Here is a 24,649-nt window from a genome sequence, read left to right on the forward strand (position 1 = left end):
TGATTAAAGCGTTAACTTTCGGCTCCATGACGGGAGTGAAGGCCAAGCGCAGCAAGCGGAAGGATTAAACTGTTAACTGTCGGCTCCACGAGGGGAGCGAAGGGAAAGCATAGCAGGGGAAAGGATTAAAATGTTAACTTCCACACGGAACGGATTAAAACCGACCCCGGGCGGCCGGGCCGGACGCAGCGCAGGCGCGGGGAGCGCCCGTCCCGCCGCCCCTCCCCTCAGCGCCCGGCACCCAAGATGGCGGCGGCGCTGAGGCGGCTCCTCCTTCCCTCCCCCTTCACGCGCTGCGTCACCGCTCCCGCCCTCTCCCTCCCGGCCGCCATTGGCCGCGGGGCGCGCGGGGCGCAGCCAATGGGCGTTGGCGCTCAGAGCGAGGCTGCCCCTGTTTCCCCCTCCCTCCCTCCTCGCTCGCTCGCCCCGTCCCTTCCCCCGCTCGGCGGCACCGGCGCGTTCGGGCCGCCGGCACCGGCCCGGGCCCGCTCCGACCCGCCCCGCTCCGGGTCCCGCAGCGCCGCACCGCGCCCGGCTCCGCTCCGGGCCCCGCCACCCGGCCCCGCAGCGGCGCCCCCCTCGCCCCGGCCCTTCCCGGCTCGCTGAGGCCGAGAGCGGGCCCCGCCGGGCCCCCGGCGCGCTCGGGCCCGGGCGGAGGCGGAGGGGCCGCGCTCCTCCTTGGCCGCCCCCGCCATGGCCGACAACGAGAAGCTGGACAACCAGCGCCTCAAGAACTTCAAGAACAAAGGCCGCGACCTGGAGGTGAGCGCGGCGGGGCCCGGCCGCGGCCCTGAGGCGCGGGGAGGCGGGAGCGGCGCTGCCGGGAGGGGAGGCGGGCAGGCCGGCCGGGGAGGGAGAGAGGAAGGAGCCGCCGAGGCCGCGCCGTGCGCCGGGCGCGGCCGGGCCTGTGGGGGCCCCGCCGAGCGAGGGGCAGCGGCCCCGCCCGGCCCGCGCCGCTCCGGGGGCTCCTCGGGCTCGGGCCGGCCCCAGCGGCTCCGGCTCGGGCTGGGTTCGCCGGAATTCCTGCAGGAACCATCGCTGCGAGCAGCCCCTAAAAGCCTGAGTCAGGATTAGGGCCCAGTTGCTGCGTGTCTCCAGGATACCTGATTAAATAAAGAACGCCCTAAGCTTCATAGCAAGATAATTTTTTTTTTTTAATCGCTTTTTTTCCCCCCTCTCTTTTTTAAAAATTTTTTTATATATTTCTTTTTTTTTGCTCGCATAGTTGAGAAGCAGCTCTGGCTCGTAGCACAGAGCCCCTGAACTTTTTGGTGGTTCAATTATTCGAGCTGTGAAGGTGCTTCCTAAACGCAGCAGTGTGCATAATTAACTTGGGGTTTCCTTGGGAAATTCTCAAATTTTAAAGCTAGGTATCAATCCTCACCTTCAAACGCTCGGCCAGGAGTGCTGGTTGGAGCTTCAAATTGTCTGGATAAGAATTTTGGCATTCTCGTGGCTGTTCTATACTAGCCTCGTTTTCCATAATATTCCAGTCTTTTATATGCAGACATTCCAATGTTTCAAAAGTAAAGACTTTATGTCCCTGTATTAATTAAAACATCAACCAGGTTTCCCAGAAGTCTGCAACACCTGGATTTTTAACATGTCCAATTAGATTAATAAAAATTTCTTATTCAATTATGTCCAAACTTTTGGCAAAAATATTGGAAGTGGGAGTAATGAATTGCTCTGGGTTGTGAGGTTGGTTGGTAACCTCTTGCCTTAGATATTAAATTTTTTTTTTTGCTATAAATTTTGTTACTATTGAGTAGACAATTTTAGGAATGCACAGAGAATGTGAAAAATGAGGTTCATGAGAAGACACAGGCTGGAATTTGGGTGCTTTGGTGCAGAATTTGAAGGGGAAAGAGCTGAAGCAGGGAAGGTTCAAGATGCACACACACACACACACACAGGTAACACCACGTGTGACTCTGTCAGAAAGGCAGGGAAACTCCTCAGTCATTTATTTATTTTTTTTTTTAATTTGCTGCAACACTTAAACGCCTTTTTCCACACTCCAAACCCACTGCAGGGCCGTGTTAAATTTTAGAGAGTGACATTTATCCAGCAAATCCTGAAGCACACGCCTGCTCCCTAAAATAACCACGGTGCAGGGCTATTTTTCATACAATAGCTCAGGCTTCTGGCTGTCCTTGCTGCTCATTAACTGCTTACACATCAAACTGGGCATCTCGGCCAAGTTCCTGGGCCAGGACACCCCCAAAATTCAACTTGCACGGCTGTTTTGGGCAGAAAATTGTGTATTTATTTCACAGGAGGAAGCTAACATTTGATCTTTATCTCCTTCACTCCTCCCCCTTTTTTTTTTATCTCCGCTGAAATTCTGGTTGGCCTTGGGTTGTTTTTACAAAACCATCTTTTTTTTTTTTAAATTTTTTTTTTTTATTTTTATTTTTTTTTACATTTTCCATGACAGTTTGCCCCTAGAGAAATAAGAAATCACCCTAATTTTGTTGAATGCCATATGAAGGGATTTCTAGCAGTTAGGAAAGGTTGCCATGTTGTGAATTGCAAACTTCCTAAAAATGTTATCTCTTAATTCCATGTGCTCAGATCAGCCCATTGACAGTTCCAGTGCCAGCAGTTCCTGTCACATTGTCCTTGCCTTCCAGTTTTTACATATTCACAGGAAGTTCTTGTCTTTTAGACCAAAATTAGGGAATTTCCTACATTTTATCCCTTAAAGTAGCAAACATTTATTCACCTTTTTGGATACTTAAAGTTGGACTTTGATTTTTTTTTTTTTTTTTTTTTCTTTCCCCCAATATGCTTCTAAAAATCCAAATTCTGGCTTGTGAAAAAAAAAAAAAAAAAAAGAAAACAAACCCCAACACAAGCACCTGTTTTCCATAAGACATTTAACAAAATTCCTTCATATGTTGCAGTCTTGGATAAACATTTCCTGCACTGGCACGTTTAAATAATTGTTGCCATGTGTTTGGAGATGACAGATTGGTGATGACACTGGGAACAGAGAGATTCACTTGGACCAGGAATCTCCAAGAATTCCTTGTCCTTTCCCTGATTTCTGCTCCTGCTCAAAGGAATACACAGAATAATAAAGTTTTTTAATAGTGGGAGACTTGGTGCTGGGAGAGCAGTGATTTGGAGCTGAGGCAGCATCTCTGGGGGTAATTTAACATTTCTGGTCAGTGCTTGCAACGTTTTTTTTTTTTTAGGGTCTTCAAGATTTTTGAGCTGTGGGGGGAAAAATAGAATTGGTTCAGCACCAAGAAGTGGCCACAGTTTTTCTTTTTTAACCTCCAAGCCCAAAATGTGACTTGAAGAAGGGCTTATCTGGACTCTGATATTAAATTATGCAAATACTTATCCATTAGGGAGCAGGGTAAGGTGACTTTTTTCATCTTGTGTCTTCAGTGAGGAACAGGTTTTACTTGAGTTTTTTTTTTTTTTTTTTTTTTTCCCCTCCCTTGGATGAGAAAGAAATTTGATTGTTTATTGTGGGGATGGCTGTGCTGACACCCAGCCAAGCTTAATTTTTAATACCACAGATCTTGGAATTAAATATCAGATCTTTACCATACAAGGGCCAGATAAGTGCAGATTGTTCATTGTGTCTGTGCTAGAGTTTTAGGAGCAATTTTGAGTTTCAATAATGTCTTTTTAGCCCTGCATTTAGGGGTCTTGCTTTGGGAAGGTTTGCAAAGTTTTGGGGTGTTTTATTTGCTTCATTTTCTTTCACCTGGTGATTCAACATTTCCTTTTTTTTTCTTGGTGATTGTTCCCTTCTGCAGCATTGCAATCTGACTGACATTTAGGGTTGGTTTTTTTATTATTTAAATGAAATAAAAAAACATCTCCTACATTTTATTTCTCTGGAAATCCTGGAAGAATCTGCTGACTCTTTTCTCACCTGTGTTGCTGGGCAGGAGATTAAGGATTGCTTGAACAGTGCCAGCACAGGAGAGGTGTTAAATAGAGATTTCTGCTCTGCAATTGAGAGATGCATGAAGGGAAATGATGATAATTCTGTGATGCAGAGCACTTCAAAACTAATTTTGGAGCAGCCATTGCATCAAGATGCTTGAAGATCAGTAATGTCAGGATTTTAAGAATTGCCAGCATCATTCACTGGACTTTAAAAATACCAATTATAAAATAGCAAGGAAGTTCCAGGGGAGTGATGGAAAGGTGGTGGTGTGAGATATATTAAATATTGCAGGTACTTTGAAGCTTTTCAACCCTTTCTGTATCCCACACAAAATAGTCTGCTTGGGATTAAATATGGAAGAACTGAAGGAGAGCAGGAATTTCACTCAGTCAGATAAAAATAGGTTCCTTTAAGCTGACTTGGAGTTCTTTGGTGAAGCTCATCCATCTTGTCACTATCCAGTGATACTGAGATATTTGTTTAAGGCATTTTCTCTGCCATGCACAGCTTCTCCAGGAAAAATGGGGCTGGTGGCACATGTAATGTCATATTGATTTTTTTTTTTTTTTTTTTTAATCTGGAACTCAGACTCCCGTTTTCATTCTGATGTGGGAAGTGTTGCTGAGATGTGATTTCTGGGGGTATCTTGGGTTGGCTTTATGATCCCAGTGCATTTTTATCAGTGATCTTGAGCAGATTTCATTGCTCCAGTTTGGAATTGAGATAGGATTTGTATAGGAGGGGAATAATGGATGGAGTAGGGCCTGAATCACTGGATAGAAGTGAGGAAAAGTAAGTTGTTTTTACATCTCTGTTCCCTGTGGGGTGTCTTGTTTTTATTTGGAATCCCAGACCACACTGGTGCTGGTAGCAACTTCCTGGGAAGGAAGGAAGGAAGGAAGGAAGGATGGCACAACCAACTCATTTGTTATTTACAGTAACAGTTGACTTTGCAGTTCTCCAGCAGCAACAATGTGCCTTTGGAAAGCCTTCCCTGCATGAGAGGGGCAGCCAGAGTTCTGCAGCTACTCCTGTGCTCTCACACCTTCCTGCTGCAGGTCTGGAAATGGGGTGAATATTTTATACCAGAAAAAAAACCAAAAAACAAAACCCACCTCACTCAGGAGTGACCACAGGCTGAATTCCTGATCCCTTCAGGGAAGGAGCAGGGGGTGGGATCCCCGTTCCAGGTGTGTTGGGGATTCCCATTCCAGGTGTGTTTGGGGGATTCCCGTTCCAGGTGTGTTGGGGATTCCCATTCCAGCCTGGTGGATCCCAGCTGCTTGGAATGTTCCTCATGGTGTTGTGAAAACCCCCAGAATGTGTCAGGATCCTGCAAGCATCACTAATACGAGATTTTAATGATAAGCTGAAGGGCTCAGTCATGACTAATGGTCAGAAATAGCCCTTATGATAAATCTGAAGCTAAATATAATTAAAAAAAGGAGGATGGAGGGGTGGCCATCACAGGCGACAGAAATAGATCAGATCATTTGATTTTTGATGTAGCAAATGACAAACAGGATCCAGTGACTGAAAGAGCCACGTGAATTCCTGACAGAGTGGTGCATGTTTTTCAACTGGAGCCCTTCCCAGGCCCTGCTGGACTCTGCTTCCAGGCCCTTTCTGCTGAGAGTGGTTTCCAGCTCAGATCTCCCCCAGAACAGAAGGAATAATTCCCCACGTGCCCAGACACCACCATCCCTCATCTCTGCCCTTTGAGCTGTTTTCCAAAAGGCAGCACGAGTTCACCCTGACTCTGCTTGGCATTTTATTTTCTCCAAACGATTCCATCTCTAGCTGGGGTGGTGACACTGGGAAATCCCATGGCAGAGCTGACTTCAGTTCTCACTTGTTGTGCTTTTCCTCGGAGGATGAGCAGTGCCAGGCTGACCTGTAACTCTTGTGTCAACAGACTCTGTTTACACAGAGAGGGATTTTAGTGGATTTGGTTTTGGTAAATGGTGCTTCAGAGTGACTTCACTGGTGCCTTGTCTTTCATGTGAAGGCTTTTGTGATTCCAAGGTGTGCAGGCAGGAATTCAGGCTAGAGCCTGTCAGCTGGTGGCAGGAGGGAGAACATTCTTCTTGTCCCAGCAGAGAGAATCTTTTAAAGTTTCATCAACTGCAGATTGGATTTGTCAAGTAAAGAATTTTCTACACGATACATCTGAGGCTTTTTTTTGTCCCCTTGTGATGTTTGTTTTGGTCTCACTTAATTCTTCCTATGTCAGCACCAGCTTTGGTGTGACCAGCAGTGTCATCGCTGGGCTCTGGGAAGAGCCATCCCTCTCCCGGGGCAGCTTTTGGGTGGGAATGCTGATTTTATTGGCTTGTGCTTTGGGAAGGTGTTAAAAATCCTGTGAGATCACGAGGGGCGTGGCCCAGTTCTGCAATGTGATTATCAGGGGCTTTCCTCACATGATTTTCACCTTGGATATGCCAGGTATGTAGAGTTTGGAGAAACTCTGGGAGCAGCAGCCTGCAGTACCTGGGGCAGGTGTCAATTCGCAGCATCTTTGCAAAACCTGCAAGTGCCGGGTGGGATCCAGCCGTGGATCAGCTTCTCCTGGAGCTCAGAGCAATATTCCCAGAGTGATTGCTGCCCTCACTCGGCTTTGGGCATCCCAGGGCAGTGCCAGGCTGGGAGCAATTGCAGTGAGCTCCTCTGTCCTCCCAGTGCTGCTCTGGGCACTTTCCCTTTTCCAGCAGCTCTCACTTTAGGGGGGGGGATGCTGATTTTTTTTTTTTTTTCCCCCCAGACCTTTCACAGTTCTGCATCTTTGCATGCAGAGGAACCTTCCCTTCTTTGCCACTTTTTTTTTTCCTATCTCGAACATTTTTCTTGTGGCTCCTTCCTTTGAGGAGCTGCAGTGTCGTGCTCAGCTGAAATTTGATCTGATGAACTGCAAGTTCTTTTTGATAAAAATAATAATGCTTGGCAAGTGAGGTTTGAATGCTGATCTTCAGATCTCCTTGCTGTTCAGGAGGTTCCTTTTCCTTCTGCCCTGTGCTCGGGGACTTGCAGCTTTCCCTGTCACAATAAAAATGGAATTGTTTGGAATTTTGCTGTTTCATTCACTATAGAGTTCAAAGTGTAGAATTAAATCACTCCAGACTGATTTATTTCTCTATTTTCACTGCAGTAGCACAAGCAGCAATAAACCAATTTATGTGTATTTACAATTGAGTTTCTCCTGAATACTGTCAATTTCAACTGTACAGAAAAAAAAATTACTCTGAGAATGTCAAAGGTTTTAATTTATAAATGGTAGTTCTGGAACTCAGCTCTGCTTGCAGGGTCTCTTAATTTGAGCTTGTTTATAAAGTTATTTTACTATTAGATTGCCACAATCTTTTTAATGCTTTTGATGCTGTTTTATGCACAACTCTTCCATTTTTCCCTTTAAAAGACATGGTTTTATTCCTAATTCCTTTTTTTCCTCAACATGATGACTTAGGAGAGTGTTATTTCCTGTGAAATAACAGAAATGTTGTAGTTATTTCCATTTTCTGTAGATTTCTACTTTGATGATGAAGATTAAACCCTGAATGTAAAAGTTTAAAGTGCATGAACTGAAATAGTTATACAAGAACTTTTAAAATTGATTTAAACTCAGATTATAATGTTTTTTGATCTTGATTCTTTCCAGACTATGAGAAGACAAAGAAATGAAGTTGTTGTGGAGTTGAGAAAGGTGAGATGACCCAGCATTATTATTCTTTTATTCTATATTATTATTCTTTTATTCTATATTATTATTCTCACCAAATGGGATTTGACTTTGTTCTTACTCAGTAAAGTATAAGAAATTTGGTTAAAAACTCAAAAGTCTTGAAGTTATGGGAGTTCCACAACTTTTTGTCCTGAAAACCAGGAGTTTATTTGTAACCTAACTAAGGGAATCATTCTTGCACTTCCAGAGGTTTTTCAAGATTTATAAAAAGCTTTTTTTCCTTTGAAAATCAACTGTTCCTGCTCATCTGCAGTTGAAAGTTATTTTCTTATAAGTAAATGTTGAGGAGTGTGAAGGTAACACTGGAATAATTGGAAAAAAGGAATCACAACTGGAATAAGTTTGCTCTGGGCTGAAGAGAAAATCTGGGAATTTGTGAGTCCTGTTAGAAATGATCTTTGATGTGCACACATCCATCAACATTCCAACTTCCAGCACAGGTTGGGTGCAGGATTTTTTTTTTTTTTAGGAGGAATTCCCAAAATGTGCAGCTTCTCTGTGCAATCCTTTCCAACTTTTTTTTTTTTTTTTTTTGGAAAATTCAAGTGTCAGTGATGGTGTATTTAGGATTGTTTGAAACAGAAACTTCTCTTCCCTTCCTAACACCCCCCAAATCCAAATTTTAAAGGTATTTAATCATTTTTCTCTTCAAGAACAAAAGAGATGAGCATCTCCTGAAGAGAAGGAATGTTCCTCATGAAGATATCTGTGAAGATTCTGATGTAGATGGAGACTTTAGAGTGGTAAGAATTAACTCACAATAATTCCTTCTTTTTGCAGATTTTAAAAGACATTTGGAATTTCTAAATTCTTAACTGCTTTTTTGTCTCTGTTTTCTAGCAAAACACTTCTTTGGAGGCAATAGTACAGGTAAAAACAATTAAAAACAATTGTTTGAATAGTCTTTGTGGCATAATGACAGATGTGTGAAAAATCTAATTTTTCTTATTTTAGAATGCTTCAAGTGACAACCAGGGTATTCAGTTAAGTGCTGTGCAGGCAGCAAGGTAAGAACACACTTTGCTCATATATCCTGATTTTATTCTTATTTTCTCATGCTTTTAAGGTCAGAAAATATTATCTAGCTTAAGTGAAATGGAATTAATTGATTTTGAAAAGGAAAATAGAAGTTTAAAGAAATCAGAATAAACAGACCTAGTAAGTAGTGTGGATTTTCTCTAGATATAAATACCTGGGTTTATTTGGTGCAAACTTGATGTTTCTCACAGAGTAAAATACTTTAAAGGACTGTAAAATCTTTGGCTTTAAGTGCAGAAAGAGCTGAGTGTCTGCTGTAGGAGTTGGATGTGAACAACTCTGATCTTTTATTTTCCTGACTGGTGATAAATTTCCAAAAGGGAGAAAACACAGAATGAAATGACCAAAGGGTATCATGGATTTGTTTTTCCAGTGACTCAATAATTTCACTTTGGGGGATTATTTTCATTTATAGATGAGGAAAGAAATCCTGTGGGTCTTTGGGAGGAGGAGAGAAACCCTTGGGAAGGAATTTTGGTTTTTGGGGCTGCACTGGAGATTCCCAAACTCAACCACAGGAAGCCTTTACTGACCTGCTCCAATGGCAGCACTGATCCCTTTTGGAGAGGAAAACTGGATTAAACAACTCCCTGCTCCTTTCCAGGCAGAATTTGTCTATAATTTGATTTTTTTTTCCCCCTTTCTCTGCACAGGAAGCTGCTGTCCAGCGACCGCAATCCACCCATTGACGACCTCATAAAATCAGGAATATTACCAATCTTAGTGCACTGTCTTGAAAGAGATGACAAGTGAGTATTGCCAAAACTCAAAACACTGCACCAATTCTTGCTGTTCAGCTGATGTGAATAATAATTCCTGTGTTTTGTTTTTTTTTTTTTTTTTTTTTCTCTGCAGTCCTTCCTTACAGTTTGAAGCTGCGTGGGCTTTGACAAACATTGCCTCTGGAACCTCGGAACAAACCCAGGCTGTAGTTCAATCCAGTGAGTGCTGCCTTTGCTCTCATCATCCCCTTCTGGGATTTATTTGGGATCAGGTTGGAATCAATCAAGGTCCTGAAGGAGCTGCTGCCAGGTGTTCACCTCACACACCTGGTTTTGGCTTTATTTTCTCAGGGTTTCAATCCCGCTTGGGTTTCCTCATGGTGAGCAAAAAGTGGAAATTCAAAATATCTGAGCAGAGTTGATATCTGCTGGTTTCCAAAAAAACCCCACCAAAATCACCAAAAACTTAAAACCAAACAACCCCTCTGAAAAGCTCCCTGTTGTGAAGAATAAAGAATGTTCATGGACCAGAATTCTTCCAAAATCAAGTTGAATTAAAAACTTGTCCTTCCTATTTTGAAGCATCTGAAACACGGGAAGGAATTATTGTTGAGATTTGAGCTGCCAGGCAAAGCAAACTTTGTTCTGGACTCCAGAGCTTCTGTTGATAATTCAGAATTAAGTGGGCAGAGTTTTTAATTGAGTGAACAAACCAGAGCTTCTTGAAGAATCAGAGATACCATGAAGTGAGTTTTTCCTAAAATTTAAGGAAAAAAAAATACACAGAACTTATGTTTTCTGCAAGATTAATTGCTCCTGCTTTGGTAAACTGAGGGTTAAGAGCCTGTGAACTTTGACATAATTTGGTTTTCACCCTTCTAGGATTTACCTTTTATACTTTTACCTTTTTTTCTCCATCCTCTTCCTGAGTTTTCTTTGGGGAATCTAATTAATAGATAATCTATCCCACCCCTGATCTGGAACACTTTAAATCTAATTTATCAATGGATTGAGCACTTTTTCAGTGATTTCTGTAGGTCTGCATTGCACTCTGTTAGTCAATTTAATAGCTGGGACATTTGAAATTATGATTTATTTCAATTAAAAACATGGTCTGCTGTAATTTCTCCATAAAAACTTATTAATCTGTTTGCTGGAGATGTTTTTTTTTCTCCTTACATACAGACACTGTAAATAACTTTATTTAGCAGAAAATAAGAATCCTGCTGATTTGTTGTTTCTCTAGTAAACACGTGGTTTAAATTAAGAAAAAAAAAATCCAACTAAAAATTTCAAATTTCTCTTGAAATATATGAAGTAAATATGTTTTTTACAGACTGAGCTATTATGTAAGCAAGCACCTCAGTGCTGGGGGAGAATAAAACAGGAGCAATTATGGAAATGTGAATTCCTTTCCTGCCCTTTTCCTTAATTCATTCCCATTCCATTCCTGCTTATTCTGGAGTTGCTTCATTTGAGTGGCAGAGTTTGATCTTTGTTGTTCCTTTGCACTTGGGTCTGGTGCATAACTTAGCAGAGAATTTCTGAATTCAATAAATGGAACTAAATTTGGATCCTGACAAGCTTCAGTAAACTTAAGACTTGCAAACAAATTAAATGTCAAGGGTTTCATATTCTCCAGTGCAGGCTCTGTTAAAATATGCAGCAAAGGAAGAATTATTGCAGTGTTTTATTTTAATATCACCTGGGAAATGAGTGAAGCTTTGACCAATTCTTAACAGGAAAAAAAAAATACCTCATGTGAGAGTTAATTCTGTGAATTATTTGCTCTTTTGAGATGCATTTTTTTTTAACCATTTCCCTGGGTTATTTTTGTACTTTCCAGATGCTGTGCCGCTTTTCCTGAGACTGCTGCATTCACCTCATCAAAATGTTTGTGAGCAGGCAGTGTGGGCTCTAGGAAATATCATAGGTGGGTGTTCCTCCTCCACCACCCAACCAAGCCCTGGGGATGTTTTATTGATAATTATTGTTCCTCCAACCCCTGGGGATGTTTATTATCAATTCGAAATTTTATCAAGGAATCTTCAGGGCTCTCAATGTTCTTGGTGGTCTGGTGTTGTCTGTCACCCCCTTTCCCTTACCCACCACCATAAATCTGTTAAAGATGGGATGTTTTGTTTTAAAATGTGTAAGTGATGAGAGGTTTTCTGTTTAAAATATGGAAAAGATGGGATGGATGTTTTCTGTTAAAATCTGTGAACGTCCCTGGGATATTTTCTGTTAAAATCTGTACATGATGGGATGTTTTTGTTAAAATCTTTAAATAATGGGAGGGGTGTTTTTCTGTTAAAATCTACAAACATCAGTGGGGTGTTTTCTGTTAAAATCTAGAAATGATGGGATGATTTCTGTTAAAAAAACACCTCTGTTTGTCTCCCCCAGGTGATGGACCCCAGTGTAGAGATTATGTCATTAGCCTTGGAGTAGTGAAGCCACTGCTGTCCTTCATCAGCCCCTCCATCCCCATCACCTTCCTCAGGAATGTCACCTGGGTCATGGTGAACCTGTGCCGCCACAAAGACCCCCCTCCCCCGATGGAAACCATCCAGGAGGTGCTGGCATGGGGCTGGGATGGGATTGGGGTTGGGGCTGAGATTGGGGTTGGGGCTGGGGTTGGGGCTGGTTGTGCTGGGATTGGGGCTGGGGTTGGGGTTGGGTTTTGGGGTTGGGATCGCTGTGCAGTGGGGTTGGGGCTGGGATTGTTCTGCAGTGGGATTGGGGCTGGGATTGCTCTGCAGTGGGGTTTGGGTTGGGTTGGGATTGCTCTGCAGTGGGGTTTGGGTTGGGATTGCTCTGCAGTGGGGTTGGGTTGGGTTGGGATTGCTCTGCAGTGGGGTTTGGGTTGGGATTGCCCTGCAGTGGGGCTGGGATTGCTCTGCAGTGGGGTTTGGGTTGGGATTGCCCTGCAGTGGGACTGGGATTGCTCTGCAGTGGGGTTTGGGTTGGGATTGCCCTGCAGTGGGACTGGGATTGCTCTGCAGTGGGGTTTGGGTTGGGATTGCCCTGCAGTGGGACTGGGATTGCTCTGTAGTGGGGTTTGGGTTGGGATTGCCCTGCAGTGGGGCTGGGATTGCTCTGCAGTGGGGTTTGGGTTGGGATTGCCCTGGGATTGCCCTGCAGTGGGGTTTGGTTCCTGCTGGGGGTTTGGCTCTTTCCAGAATAACCCCCAGGTGTTTCTTTGCCCCCTCAGATCCTGCCAGCCCTCTGTGTTTTAATTCACCACACGGATGTAAATGTGAGTGACCCCTCTCTTAGTGCCACTTCCTGCTCTTGCTTTAGGAGAAATTCCATTTTTTAAAAAATTAAAGTATTTTTTTAACTGAAATATAAAATAATTAAAATCTATGACGTTCCCTCTGATTAGGACAAACCTGTTTGGCCAGCTATTCACTGCTTATTATAAAATATGGATGTTATTTTTAAATAGTGATTTTTTTTCTTAGTATTTGTGGCTTTGCAAGTGTTTATTTGCATGTACTTTCCCTGCACTTATAACTGAAACTGCATTTTATTTTTATTTCTGTGAGCATTCATTCACAGAGAAGTACAGGAATTTTTTGCCTAGCACTTAAATTTGTAATGAAAATCAGTGTGAATGAAAGAAAAGTCAGTGTCTGTCATGTCAAATGTGAGGGTTAGATGTAACTTCTGAGATATGTTAAATATGAAATTATTAAATAGTCAAGTAAATGAGCAAAACTTTCCTGAAATTATGGAATAAATCAGCTTTTTGTCTGAACATCATTCAGAATTTAAGATTAACTCCTTGCTTCCTAAAGAAGTTGTAGCTGAGTTAATGGCAACAGTGCTCTGCAAAAAAAAAGTCTGTATTAACTTTACTATTCCTGTAGTAATTATGTGATGTAATTTCTTGTCTCTAAGGAGGTAAAATTAAGTTTATTTAAATTTTTGAAATGCCTTTATTGGTGAGCCATTCAAGAACTGTCAACTAAAACAACTCAATATTTTTGCAAATTTCTGCTGTTCAAACCGACTTTTCTGCAAGTGAATGAATTCCAATTAATAGTAAATAAATCCAGAAATGTGCATTATTGTGGAGCTCTTGGTGTGCTGTTGGCAGAGCTGCTGTTGTTTCCTGGCAGATATTGGTAGATACAGTCTGGGCTCTGTCCTATCTCACCGATGCTGGCAATGAGCAGATCCAGATGGTGATAGACTCTGGAATTGTCCCTCACTTGGTTCCTCTCCTCAGCCACCAGGAAGTCAAAGTCCAGGTGAGTTTGGATCACGTGGAGCAATCCATCCCCCAAAATGTGCTATTACAGAAATCCTTGCTTTTTATAGCTCACTATAAAAATAAAAACCAACCTAAAATTGAATTTAAAAAAAAAAATTAATTTTTTTTTCCTGTGTGCTGCTGCATTTGCATAAAACCTTTTTATGTGCTGAGCTTTGCTGAAGAAATGTTGTTTTGAAAGGCAAAATGTTTTGTTTTCAGACAGCTGCACTGAGAGCTGTGGGGAACATTGTCACTGGCACCGATGAGCAGACACAGGTAGTCCTCAACTGTGAAGCTCTCTCACATTTCCCAGCACTTCTGACACATCCCAAAGAAAAAATTAATAAGGTGAGCAACACCAGGGATTTTATCTGATTGGTGATTTTTATATTTGACTGAGCAGTATCATAAAGATGTGAATAATTGACTCTTTCCACCAGTTCGTGGCAAATTTCAGCAAATACTGATTATTTTTTTTGTGGATTAATATCTACAGGGAAGAGTGTTAGGAGCTGCAGATTTGTGCTTGACAGCAATGTCAATATAAGAAATCAAAGCTTCCTTTTGGAAATCTGGCTTAAAAATTGGAGTTCAGATTAGGTGAAATGTCAAAATGTCACCCTAATTAAACTGACTCTGGTGGAAGTGATGACACGGAGCTGAGTGGGTGTGGGTGTGTGTGATGTGGGGAGGGGGTGAGGCAGGGCTGGGGGTCTGTTTGTGTGTGTGTGTGATGTGAGGGGGCTCTCCTGGGGACACTGATGGCAGTGCTGAGCCAGGAGTGCATCTGAGGCGTGTTGGGCACCTCTGGGGGGCCACTCTGCAACACTGCCAGTGATTAAAGCCCCAAAAAAAGCCCACCAGGAGAGCCCCAGGCACCCAAATGGCTCCCAGGGTCACCAGCGATCCTGTGATCTGATCTCACAGAGTCAGGGAGTGAGGGGTGAGCATTGCTGGGTCTTCTTTTGAGAGAAATTCTCACCTAGGAAAGTTCTCATTCAGGGAGGTTGAGAAGGGTGGAGAGTTTCCAGAAAGGGAGAAACTTAACAGCTGTAGGGTTTTAAAAGGTTGATACTCTGAATATACTTAAAATTCTTTTTTAAAACTGTTACCTCTTGATTAAAGTGTAGATTGCCACTCTAAAAGGGAAGTGAGGGCTCTGAATTTCATTCAGGGAGGGGCTGCTGGGGAAGAGATCTGTTCGTGCTTGGGAGGAGAGGCCTGGACACAATGGGCAATAAAGAGTCCTAAACTTCAGAATATTGTTAAAAATCAACTGTTGAATTAATAACGCTGCATTTTCCTGAAGCCAAGAAGAGACATTAGGAAGGAGGTAAAGAGCTGTCACCTGCACTGCCATGTCTGCAATCCAGGATTTGTCAGACCAGCAGCTGAAATCTGCTTATGGGCAGTGCTGGAAGCAATCAGAGGTGCTCATTTGGCATTTTCTGTCTCCAGATAATTTTTCCTTTGAATTTGAAGTATTTGGTTGAAGCTGGTAACAGTGAAAGACTGAGGATCCTTGTGGAGTGTCCTAAGTGAGATTGTCCCTTTGCTTTGTCCTAGCAAAAATTGAGCTCTGCACCATCAGGGCTGATGGAGAGCTTGGTTGTGTTGAAGGTTGGCCAGTTGCAGTGGGTATAAATGATGTAGAATCCTTCTTGTGAACTAATCCCTGATGTTTTATTTTGCTGTGAACTAATCCCTGATGTTTTATTTTGCAGGAAGCAGTGTGGTTCCTATCTAACATCACTGCAGGAAACCAGCAGCAGGTTCAGGCAGTAATAGATGCAAACCTTGTTCCAATGATAATCCATCTTCTAGATAAGGTCAGATCCCAAGGATTGCTGTTGGGGCTTCAAATCCTGCCATTTCCACCTGTTGGTGTCTTTTAAAAAAGTGAATTCCCAAACCATTCTACTGCCAAGTAGAAAGAAGGAGCAGCTAAAAGCATGTGGGAATTCTTTAAGGGAAAAGCCAAATAACACAGAGCTGGACACAAACAATTCTGTTAATTGCCAATTTATTGATCTGTGAGGAAAGTTTGGGATGGAGCAGCAGCCCAGCTGCAGTGGGGCAGTGTTTTATCCCAGCTGCTGCTGCTGAGGACTGCCAGGGTGCAGTGCTGCAGCCCCTGTTTGCTGTCAGGTAATCAGAGTTCTTTCCTCTGGAAGAACAATTGCAAACCCTGCTTGTAGGGAAGGGATGGACACACAAACAGGCTGGGATTTATTTGTTACTCTCACAGAAAAGTGCTACAGTGACACCATGCAGAGGGGACTGTAACAAATGCAGCTTTTGTGGGAATCCTGCCTGACACAAACCCTGCAGTGACTGTTCCTGTGTCTGCTTGTGCTTTCAGGGGGATTTTGGGACTCAGAAAGAAGCTGCTTGGGCAATAAGCAACTTAACAATCAGTGGGAGAAAAGACCAGGTGAGTCCAGCTTTGAGGAAACTTCCATTGGCTGCCTGGGGAAGTGCTGGGGCTCTGGATGTGTCTGTTCCTTCACTGCTCAGTGATTTCCCCTTCTCCACGTGGGATTTGAGAGAGCCCTTCCCTTGTTTTTGGGGTCACCCCCAGACCAGGAGCATCCCTGGGGCTTTGGTTGGAAGCTCTGTTGGGATGGGTGACTTCAGTCAGGCTCTGATGGGATTCTCAAACATTCCACACTTCTTTTTACCTTTTTTCCCAAACCATAAAGATGTGATAATTAAAAGGACAGCAACCACTGAGTACACAAATCTCCTGTAAGCCCAGAGTATGGAATCTGTGGCAGGGTTGGGGTGGTGCTTCCCTCTCCAGAGATGAGCTTCAAACTCCTTATCTACACTGAAAAATTCAGTGTTTGCTCCTTGGGTGTTGTAAATCTCCAATCTATTCATAATTTAATACCTAAATATTACCTTTGAATGCTCCAAAAAGAGATTCCTGAGGTGGCCACTGCAGGATGCTCTGGGCTGGCTGGGTGACACTCAGAACTTGCACTTGCTGAGATTTGTTTGCTTGTTCCTTCTGTAACTCTTGGCTTTTCCCCCCCTCAGGTGGCTTACTTAATTCAACAAAATGTAATTCCTCCCTTTTGCAATTTGCTGACAGTAAAAGATGCACAAGTTGTGCAAGTGGTTCTGGATGGACTAAGTAATATATTAAAAATGGCTGAAGAGGAAGCAGAAACCATAGCCAACCTTATAGAGGAGTGTGGAGGTAGGAAGAGCAAATATTCAGAACTTTTCCAGGGATTGCTGCTTTGGCATCCTGCTTGTGTTGGGTTTATTGTTGGCACAGATATTTTAAGGAAATCTATTTTAAAGCACCCATTTCATGCCTATCAGGTGAATATCCACAGCTTTTCCTAAGGTCATGATCAAATAAAATGTGGAGGAGCAGGATAATGGCAGCACAGTTCATTAGGTGTAAATTTTGTAACAGTCTGCATATTAGACAAATGAGTCTAATTAACAGAGACTAAATTAGTCAATGTGGATGTACTTAACATTAATCGTGCACAACACATGTCCAGGTGAACTTGGAAAAAATAATTCTACATACAATGGTTGTAAAAATGTAAAAACTTTAATTTCTGCATGGCTTTGAGACTTTCTCCATGTTGGTTGTGGTTTGAGTTGACTGAAACTTTTCAGGAATGAAAGAACAGTGATATTAAATTTGGGCTCAGGTAAAAAACTGGGATTTGTTAACATGGAGTAGAATAATCTTTAAAATACCAAATGTTGAGGGAGGGCAGAAAGGTTAGGTGATGGCTGGGAGGAGAAAAGAGGTGTTTGTGCCAAAACTCAGAGCTTCAGAAAGATTTCTGTGTGCTGAACATCTGCTTATGTTTATTAAATATATATAAATATGCCAGGTGGGTTTAACAGCATCTTATTCATAACCAGATTATTCATAACTCTTATTCCCAGATGTATTTTTAATTTCTTTGTTGGAAGCTGTTGATGTTCTGAGATCTCTTGTGTGTTGCTTGCAGGCCTGGAGAAAATTGAACAGCTACAAAACCATGAAAATGAAGACATCTACAAACTGGCTTATGAGATCATTGATCAGTTCTTCTCTTCAGATGATGTGAGTGCAGTTTCCTGCAGTGTGATCTTTGTTCTCATCGTGCCCTTGTTGGGCTCAGGGAGGAATGTTTGTTTGAACCTGTTGCATCTCCTGCCTCTGCTCGTGGTGAAGCATCTAAAGAAGATCTGATGATCGATTTAAGGCTCATCTCTAGGGATTTAAATCCCAGGCTGTGAACAGTTCCCTTCTCTCAGTTTGACATTTCCCATTTGCTGAGCCTCCAGGGCTGAGGCTGCTGCTTAAGAAACCAATAATTAATTGGAATATTTGAAGAATTCCAGGAGTGGAATGTGCTGATCAGGAAGGTGGTTTCCATTTCAAACATGGACCATAAATCAGAGGTTGATTTGTGTGTGCACCTCCAATCCAGGAGTTCATTGCAGAGAGGGGAGGTGCAGCCCTGGCAGTGTGGGCCATGCAGGGAGGGATTTCTGCTGGCTTAAAGAACTGCAGAAATTCAGCTGCATTCACTTGGAAGATGATTTTGTGCTGGAGTTTCACTTTGATGTGAACAATAAGATCCAAGTCTTGTTTAGCAACTCGACTTTGGCATTTACAGCTGGAATTTAATTAAATTTAATTTAAATTAATTTAATTTACTTGGAATTTAATCCAGTGTCACTTTGGGCTTAGTGGTGCTGATCTTCTCCTGAGAGCTGAGACAGTTTCTGAGACTGCCTGAAGGTTTTCCAGGAGAGGAAATGGCATCAACAAGAGGGTTTGGGGTGCCATGTAACATTCCCTGATAAATACAACCTGAAACATTTGGGTTTAAATGACTTTATTTTGGTGCTCTCACTAAATTCGGGGAGGGATGGCAGGCCTGGATGCAAGGAGGTGAAGAGGGAGCTGCTTTGGGATTGTCCAGCTTTTGTTGTGTCCCTGCTCACAATATTCCCTTTGCATTCCAGATTGATGAAGATCCAAGCCTTGTTCCAGAAGCAATCCAAGGGGGAACGTTTGGTTTCAATTCATCTGCCAATGTACCAGCAGAAGGGTTCCAGTTTTAGAGTGGTATTTTGGAAGTTTAGGTACAATGCAGCACTGAATAAAAAAAAAAAAAAGGTTTGATCCATCAATCTTGGCTCATGGGATCTGCTGCTGCATTAAATCGGGCAAGTAAATGTGAAGATTTCATTTGGAATCCCAGAAAAGCCCAAATGAAGTCAAGATGGCGAGTGGGTGCGAGTGAGAATGAGTGGCAAAATGTAACGACAAACTTCACACTGAATGCTTCTTTAGATTGTTCAAAGAAAAAAAATTAAAAAAAAAAAAGGGCTACAGGTCACAGATCTTCAGTGCCTGAGAAGGAACACCGACCTCCTGGAGCAACGGGGGGGCCGCAGAACTCTCATCATCAGCATCAGAGAACAGAGCAGGGAGAGCAGCCCAGGCCTGCCTCTGCAGCCCCGAGTGAGTGGGGGGAGTGTCTGCACCGGCTGCCCTGGGGCTGGGGGAGAGAGAGAGAGAGAGACTGAGAGCGAGAGGAGTGCTTGTGATGTGTCTGTGAATGGTGCGAGCTTGAGTCGCCTGCAGGGGCTGAGAATCCTAAAAATCACCCAATGACTTCACAAGTGTTGACTTACACTGGACACACCAAGACCGGTTTAGCAGCAGACTCTGGTTTACTCCTGCAGCCTGTGTTTTCCTCTTTTCTTTTTTTTTTTTTTTTCCCCTCCCCCTCTTCTTTTTTTTTTTTTTTTTTTTCCTTTCATTTCTTTTTAATTTCTTTTCCTGTTACAGCTTCTTTAGTTGTTTGTAAAGTCAGAATTTCAGGAAGGCTTCCCTGTGCATTTGCACCAGATGAATGTTTGATGTTATGAAAAGCTTTTCCATATCATCAAAACTAATTTGTAGATTTTTTTGCATGGAAAAACAAACAAGCAAAACAAAACAACAACAACAACAAAAAAAAAAATCATCCATTTCCCTTCAAACTAGACTGTGTTGCAGTACACAAGTTGCCATAATAGTAGAGAGCAGTAAAATGTGGTAATAAAACCTCATCCTTTTCATTTTCAAAGATAACATGAAGACCTTTGCATGTGGTAATCTCCAGCATAGTTCATTTTTAGATTTCGTTGAGTCCTGTAACCAAAATGTTTCTGTTGTGGTAGGATACCGTGCTGTGTTTCAATGTTACTTGTTTTCAAACTTTGTTTTCTATGAAAATGATATGGAAACGTCTAAAAATGAAATTTGGTGCATATGTACTGCTGAATAAAGAGCGAAAAAAAAAAAAAAAGAGGTGTGAATAGATGTACAAATCAAGTCATGGTTTGAACACCTTTAATATGCCTAATCCAATTGTTTTAGACTCTTTTTATCTTAGATGTAGGCAGCCATGAACAATCTATTTTGAGCCACTTTAGAGAGAAAAAAAAAGAAAAAAAAAGAAAAAAAAACTTTGTATTTTTAAAACTTGCACAAAAAGGATGCAAGTGTTTTTATAATTGGAGGAATGCCTCAGTTTTGAGGTCGTGCACACTAAATTCAAGGTGATGTTACAAATTTGTACAAACTGAACTCTTGATAAGGTGGCTCATTGTAGGAAATGCTGTGCCTTCCCCTTTGAGCACAAGTGTTGCATGAACAACAGTTTGCTATAATAAAAAACATCCCAGGTTAGCCACCATTAGCATCTATATCTACCTTGTGTTTTCAAAATCAGCTGGTAATTCTGAGACACTGTAGAATGGATAAAGATTATTTTGTGATCATAACTCTTTGTTGGACTAGAGTATTTTTGCAGCATTCCTTGTCATCAGAAACATGGTTAAAAGTTTAAAACTAGAAGCAGCAGAAAACTAGCTTGTGAATTTATCCAAGTAGAGTGCAGGCTAGGCTGTCTTGGGGAAATAAACATTAAAACTTGCAACTCTGCTGCTCTGGCTGGTTCTTTCTAGAATATTCACATTTTTTATCATAAAACACAGAGATTATTTGGAGAAAGTGACTTTTAAAGGTTTTGGGTTGAGGTTTTTACCTGTTCAATGTTTGTGTGTGTTGCAGGCTGGAAGCGTGGAGTTATTTTGCTATAAATGTTTAAAAAAAAAAAAAAATTATTTCAATTTAATTTAATTTACCTTTGTGTATTCAGTAAATAAATCAGGGCTGTTTTCTTGGGTCCAGGGAATCCGTGGAAGAGGGAAATGAAATCCTTTTTATGGGAAAATTCTAACCAGTAAATTAAAATTTCCCCCCTCAAACACCTTTATGAGGGTGTTCCATAGAAAATTGCTATTTCACAAACTTTCTCCTTGGGGCGAGAGGAGAACAGGTATTTGTGGCAAATTCTGATTTTTCTAAAAAAGTAGCACCAAAACTCTGCATTTAATGTCAAAAAATGCCTTTCTGGGTACAATCGGGTACAATCCAACTCCAGAAAATTCCCTTGAGCTGCTGTTCTTCCCGCTTTTTCCTTTTTTTTTTTTTTTTTTTTTTTTTTGGTGGGTTTGGGGTGGGTTTTTAACAGGGAAATTCTCTTCCCTTACTTCACAGCAGCTCCTGTTAATGTTATTTAGCAAAATCCAGGAATCTGAAATATTCCAGCTTCCACAGGGTGGCACCACTGCAGCTCTCCAGGAGCTTCGTGCGATGCCTTTTTTTTTTTTTTTTTCCCAAAATTTGCATTTTGAGGTGATGCCGTCGTCGTCGGGGAAAGGGGGATTTGGTCGGGAATCTTGGGATACAAACAAGAAATAATTTGGGAATTGCCTCGCTGAGTGTGGGTGATGTATCCATATTTATATTAAAATATCCTGTATTTTGGAGGAGAAAAATTATCTTTTCCTCTGAGTTTAGGACAGCAAATAGAAAAGAAATTTAAAACAGTAAGAGGACAAAAATTAATCCACAAATCAGCTGTGCCAGGTGGGAATTTTTATTTTAAGGAAAAAAAAAATTGCTAGCCTGGAATTTTAGGATTTGGGAAGTAGAATCTGCTGAGTGGGAAGGGGTTTCTTGAGAGAAATTGATCTTTTCTCTGCTGGGAGCAGAATTCTCCCTGGCTGTGAAACTTTTCAGCATTCCCTGGACAGGTCTCATCCCATCTTCCTTCCCAGGAAATTGTGAATTTCAGCTTTGGGAGTGGGAAAAATCCTCATTTCTTCATAGAACAGTCAGAAAATGAACAAATTAAAACGATTCCAAGGAAAATGAAACCCTGGCAGAATCACTTCATAACTTCAGGATTTCTCCACATTCAAACTCAAGAGACTTTTTTGCCACTTTTAACTGTAAATATTTCCTCAGCTCTGCGTGTCACCAAATTCCTGGCAGGAAAAGCTGCTCCTGAGGCTGGAAACAATTAGAGGAATTCTGCATCTGGATCAAATATTGGTGAGAGGAAACTTAGTAGCTGCAAACGTGTCAAGTTTACAAACTCACTCGGGATAAGTTGTAGCTACTGCTCCAGTGAAACTCGGGGGACACACAGAAATCATTGGGAAAATTAAAATTGCTGCAGTATCCACAGAAAAGTGGCTGGAAACTTCATTTCCATCAAATAATTCCCATTTTTGCTTGTCAGTCCATTAGAAATCCTGGATTTATCCTGCTGGTATCCCAAAGCTGAGGAAAACTTTTCCTTAAGTTGTCATTAAAATGTCAATCCTTTCGATTTCAAATTTTTATAAAGCAGTAAAAGCTGCTCTTGCTAGGAAATTTGGGAAACTTGAAATGCCAACTATTGGTAAATGTGTTCCAGAAGTTTTGTCATTTATGGAAAGGCAGGTGAGGGTCAGTATCAGCAATACAGGTCATGAGTTTATCACAGATTTAATTGCTGGAATGGCAATTTGCACTTGAAATGCTGGTTCGTCTTGAATTCTTAATTTAAGTACATAAAATAGATGAAAGCCAAGATCTGGTTTTAGTCTCTGTTACAATACTCTCAATATTTTGTGAATTATTATCAAAAGCTCCCTTATTTTGTGCTCCTGTAGTTTTCCCCTTAACATTTTTCTGATGTGTGGGGTAATTTGTGATTAGAGCTTGAGGGGTTTTATTATTTGAAGTGTAATTCTAGCTGTTTCCCAGATATTTGTTTAATATTCTCTACACGGTGGTTTGAAGGTGTTTAGGAAAGTTTTGAATGATTATGATTTACATCTCAACACTGAACGAGTTTCGTTTCTCATTGAGATGAATTTTATAACAAAATTAACGAGAGTAACTTCAGTGAGCTGTAACTGAATAGAGAATAACGTAGGATATGAGAAATTCCTTCGGTGGCTGCTGCTCTGGGCCTGCCCACGCTCCCAGGGCCGAATTCCTTCCCCAAATCCCACCCAGCCCTTCCCTCTGGCAGCGGGAGCCATGCCCGGGCTCCTGGCAGGACGTGAAAATCCTCTCAGCTGTCTGCGGCAGCTTTAGAGAAAGATGAAATCATTTACATTTCCGTGGTCAGGAGAGAGAAGCAGGGAGAGGGTTCCGTGTCTCCCATTTTTCACCTTCAGGGTGAATTTTTCCGTGGATTGTGGAAATGAGGTTGAGACGCTGGATGCAGAGAGGGGATGGAGCACGGCTGTCCCTCGGTGTCCTTCCTGTGCAGGGAGCGGCCTCATCCCTGCTGCTCCATCCATAATTCATCATCCATAATCCATCCATCCATCCATCCATCCATCCATCCGTCCGTCCGTCCGTCCATCCCTCTGTCCATCCCTCCATTCCCGGCCCCGCACGATTCCCTGGCCCCCATGGAGGGGCTCTGCCGGCCCCGGGAGTGACCCTGCGGGGCCCGGCGGCGGTCCCGGCCCTGCCCTCCCTCCATCCCTGCCCTGCCCTCCCTCGTTCCGTGCCCTCCCTTGTTCCGTGCCCTCCCTCGTTCCCTGCCCTCGGTTCCATCGCTGCTCTCTCTCCCTTCCCTCCCTCGGCTCCATCCCCTCCCTCAGCTCCGCCCGTTCCCGCCCCTCTCCCGCCATTGGCATTCGAGGGCTGCGGCTCCATCGGCGGGCGGAGCTCCCCGGAAGGGCTCGGAGCGGCTCCGTCGGCGAGCGGAGGTCCTCGGGACAGGCTCGGAGCAGCTCCGTCGGCGAGCGGAGCTCTTCGGAACGGGCTCGGAGCTCCTCGGGCGGGCCCAGGCGGGCGCTGAGGGTCCCGCACTGCGGGGCCCGGGGCCGCTTTTCCGGTGTTTGAGCTCGTTGCCATCGCTGTGAGTCGGCCGGGTGCGGGTGCGGATCCCTTTTCGCAGCTCCTCGCCCATCGATGCCCGGTGTCGGAGCTGCAGGGACAGGTCCAGGTGTGCTCCTCGCCCCCCGCCACCCGGGACTGAGCGGTAAATACCGGGGAAAGCTCATGGGCAGAAGCTTTGGCAGAGGTGTAAGGGATGGAGAGTTAACCTTGGCAATGGAATCGAAAGACAGAGGGGGATCATGAAAGTTAATTTTCAGTTTCGTGCTCGAAGTAACCCGGGAGTAATTCCAGGTGTGGTGTTGTCTGTGAGGGCTGCTGAGCTGGACTTTCTGTGCCAGAGCCTTGAGAGGACGAGGAGGAGGAGGAGGAGGGGACGTGCAGGGCACACCCCCGGCAAACGCTGAACATTTACTGCCTGCACGAGCGGCGCCTGGTGCGCGGTGTCGCCATCGATGAGAGCCGGGAGGCTTCGGGCCGGCTCCTGGAGGAGCTGACGGATCCATCCCGCTCCGAGAGGCTGCAGCAGCACAGGGCCCGGTGCCAGAGCGACACAGGGAAGCCGTGCTGCAGTTTTAAGGAATTTGGTGATGCCTTGGAGCAGAAACAAGCAGCTCTGCTGAGCGCTCTGGATAAACTCGAGAGCCGCATTTCAGACAAATACGATCCCCTCACGGAGGAGGTGGAGAACCTGAAGCTGGAAGAGAATGAGTTAAAGGAGCTGCACTCAGCGGTTCAGGAGGAGGAGTCCCCGCTGCTT

At 43.3% G+C, this 24,649-nt stretch overlaps 1 protein-coding gene and 1 non-coding gene across 3 annotated transcripts; both read left to right on the plus strand.

Moving 5' to 3' along the window:
- The first annotated feature begins 525 nt into the window (after nt 1–525).
- KPNA4 (karyopherin subunit alpha 4) lies at nt 526–20,635 on the plus strand. Of its 2 annotated transcripts, XM_014884544.2 has the most exons (17): nt 526–762; nt 7,569–7,613; nt 8,306–8,395; nt 8,493–8,522; nt 8,607–8,659; nt 9,344–9,439; nt 9,546–9,631; nt 11,259–11,345; nt 11,819–11,988; nt 12,627–12,671; nt 13,540–13,671; nt 13,896–14,024; nt 15,401–15,505; nt 16,039–16,110; nt 16,719–16,881; nt 17,663–17,757; nt 18,669–20,635. In XM_014884544.2, exons 1-17 carry the CDS (start codon nt 694–696, stop codon nt 18,765–18,767), a joined length of 1,566 nt encoding a protein of 521 aa, XP_014740030.1. In that variant the 5' UTR covers nt 526–693; the 3' UTR covers nt 18,768–20,635. The 2 variants fall into 2 exon arrangements, with proteins under 2 accessions (XP_014740030.1, XP_088027221.1); XM_088171095.1 differs by lacking the exon at nt 16,719–16,881.
- LOC148222715 (small Cajal body-specific RNA 7) lies at nt 14,317–14,600 on the plus strand. The gene has a single exon (XR_015805911.1).
- Nucleotides 20,636–24,649: the final 4,014 nt, after the last annotated feature.

This window comes from Sturnus vulgaris, chromosome 10 (genome assembly GCF_052056855.1).
Source record: "Sturnus vulgaris isolate bStuVul1 chromosome 10, bStuVul1.hap1, whole genome shotgun sequence".
Lineage (NCBI taxonomy): Eukaryota > Metazoa > Chordata > Aves > Passeriformes > Sturnidae > Sturnus > Sturnus vulgaris.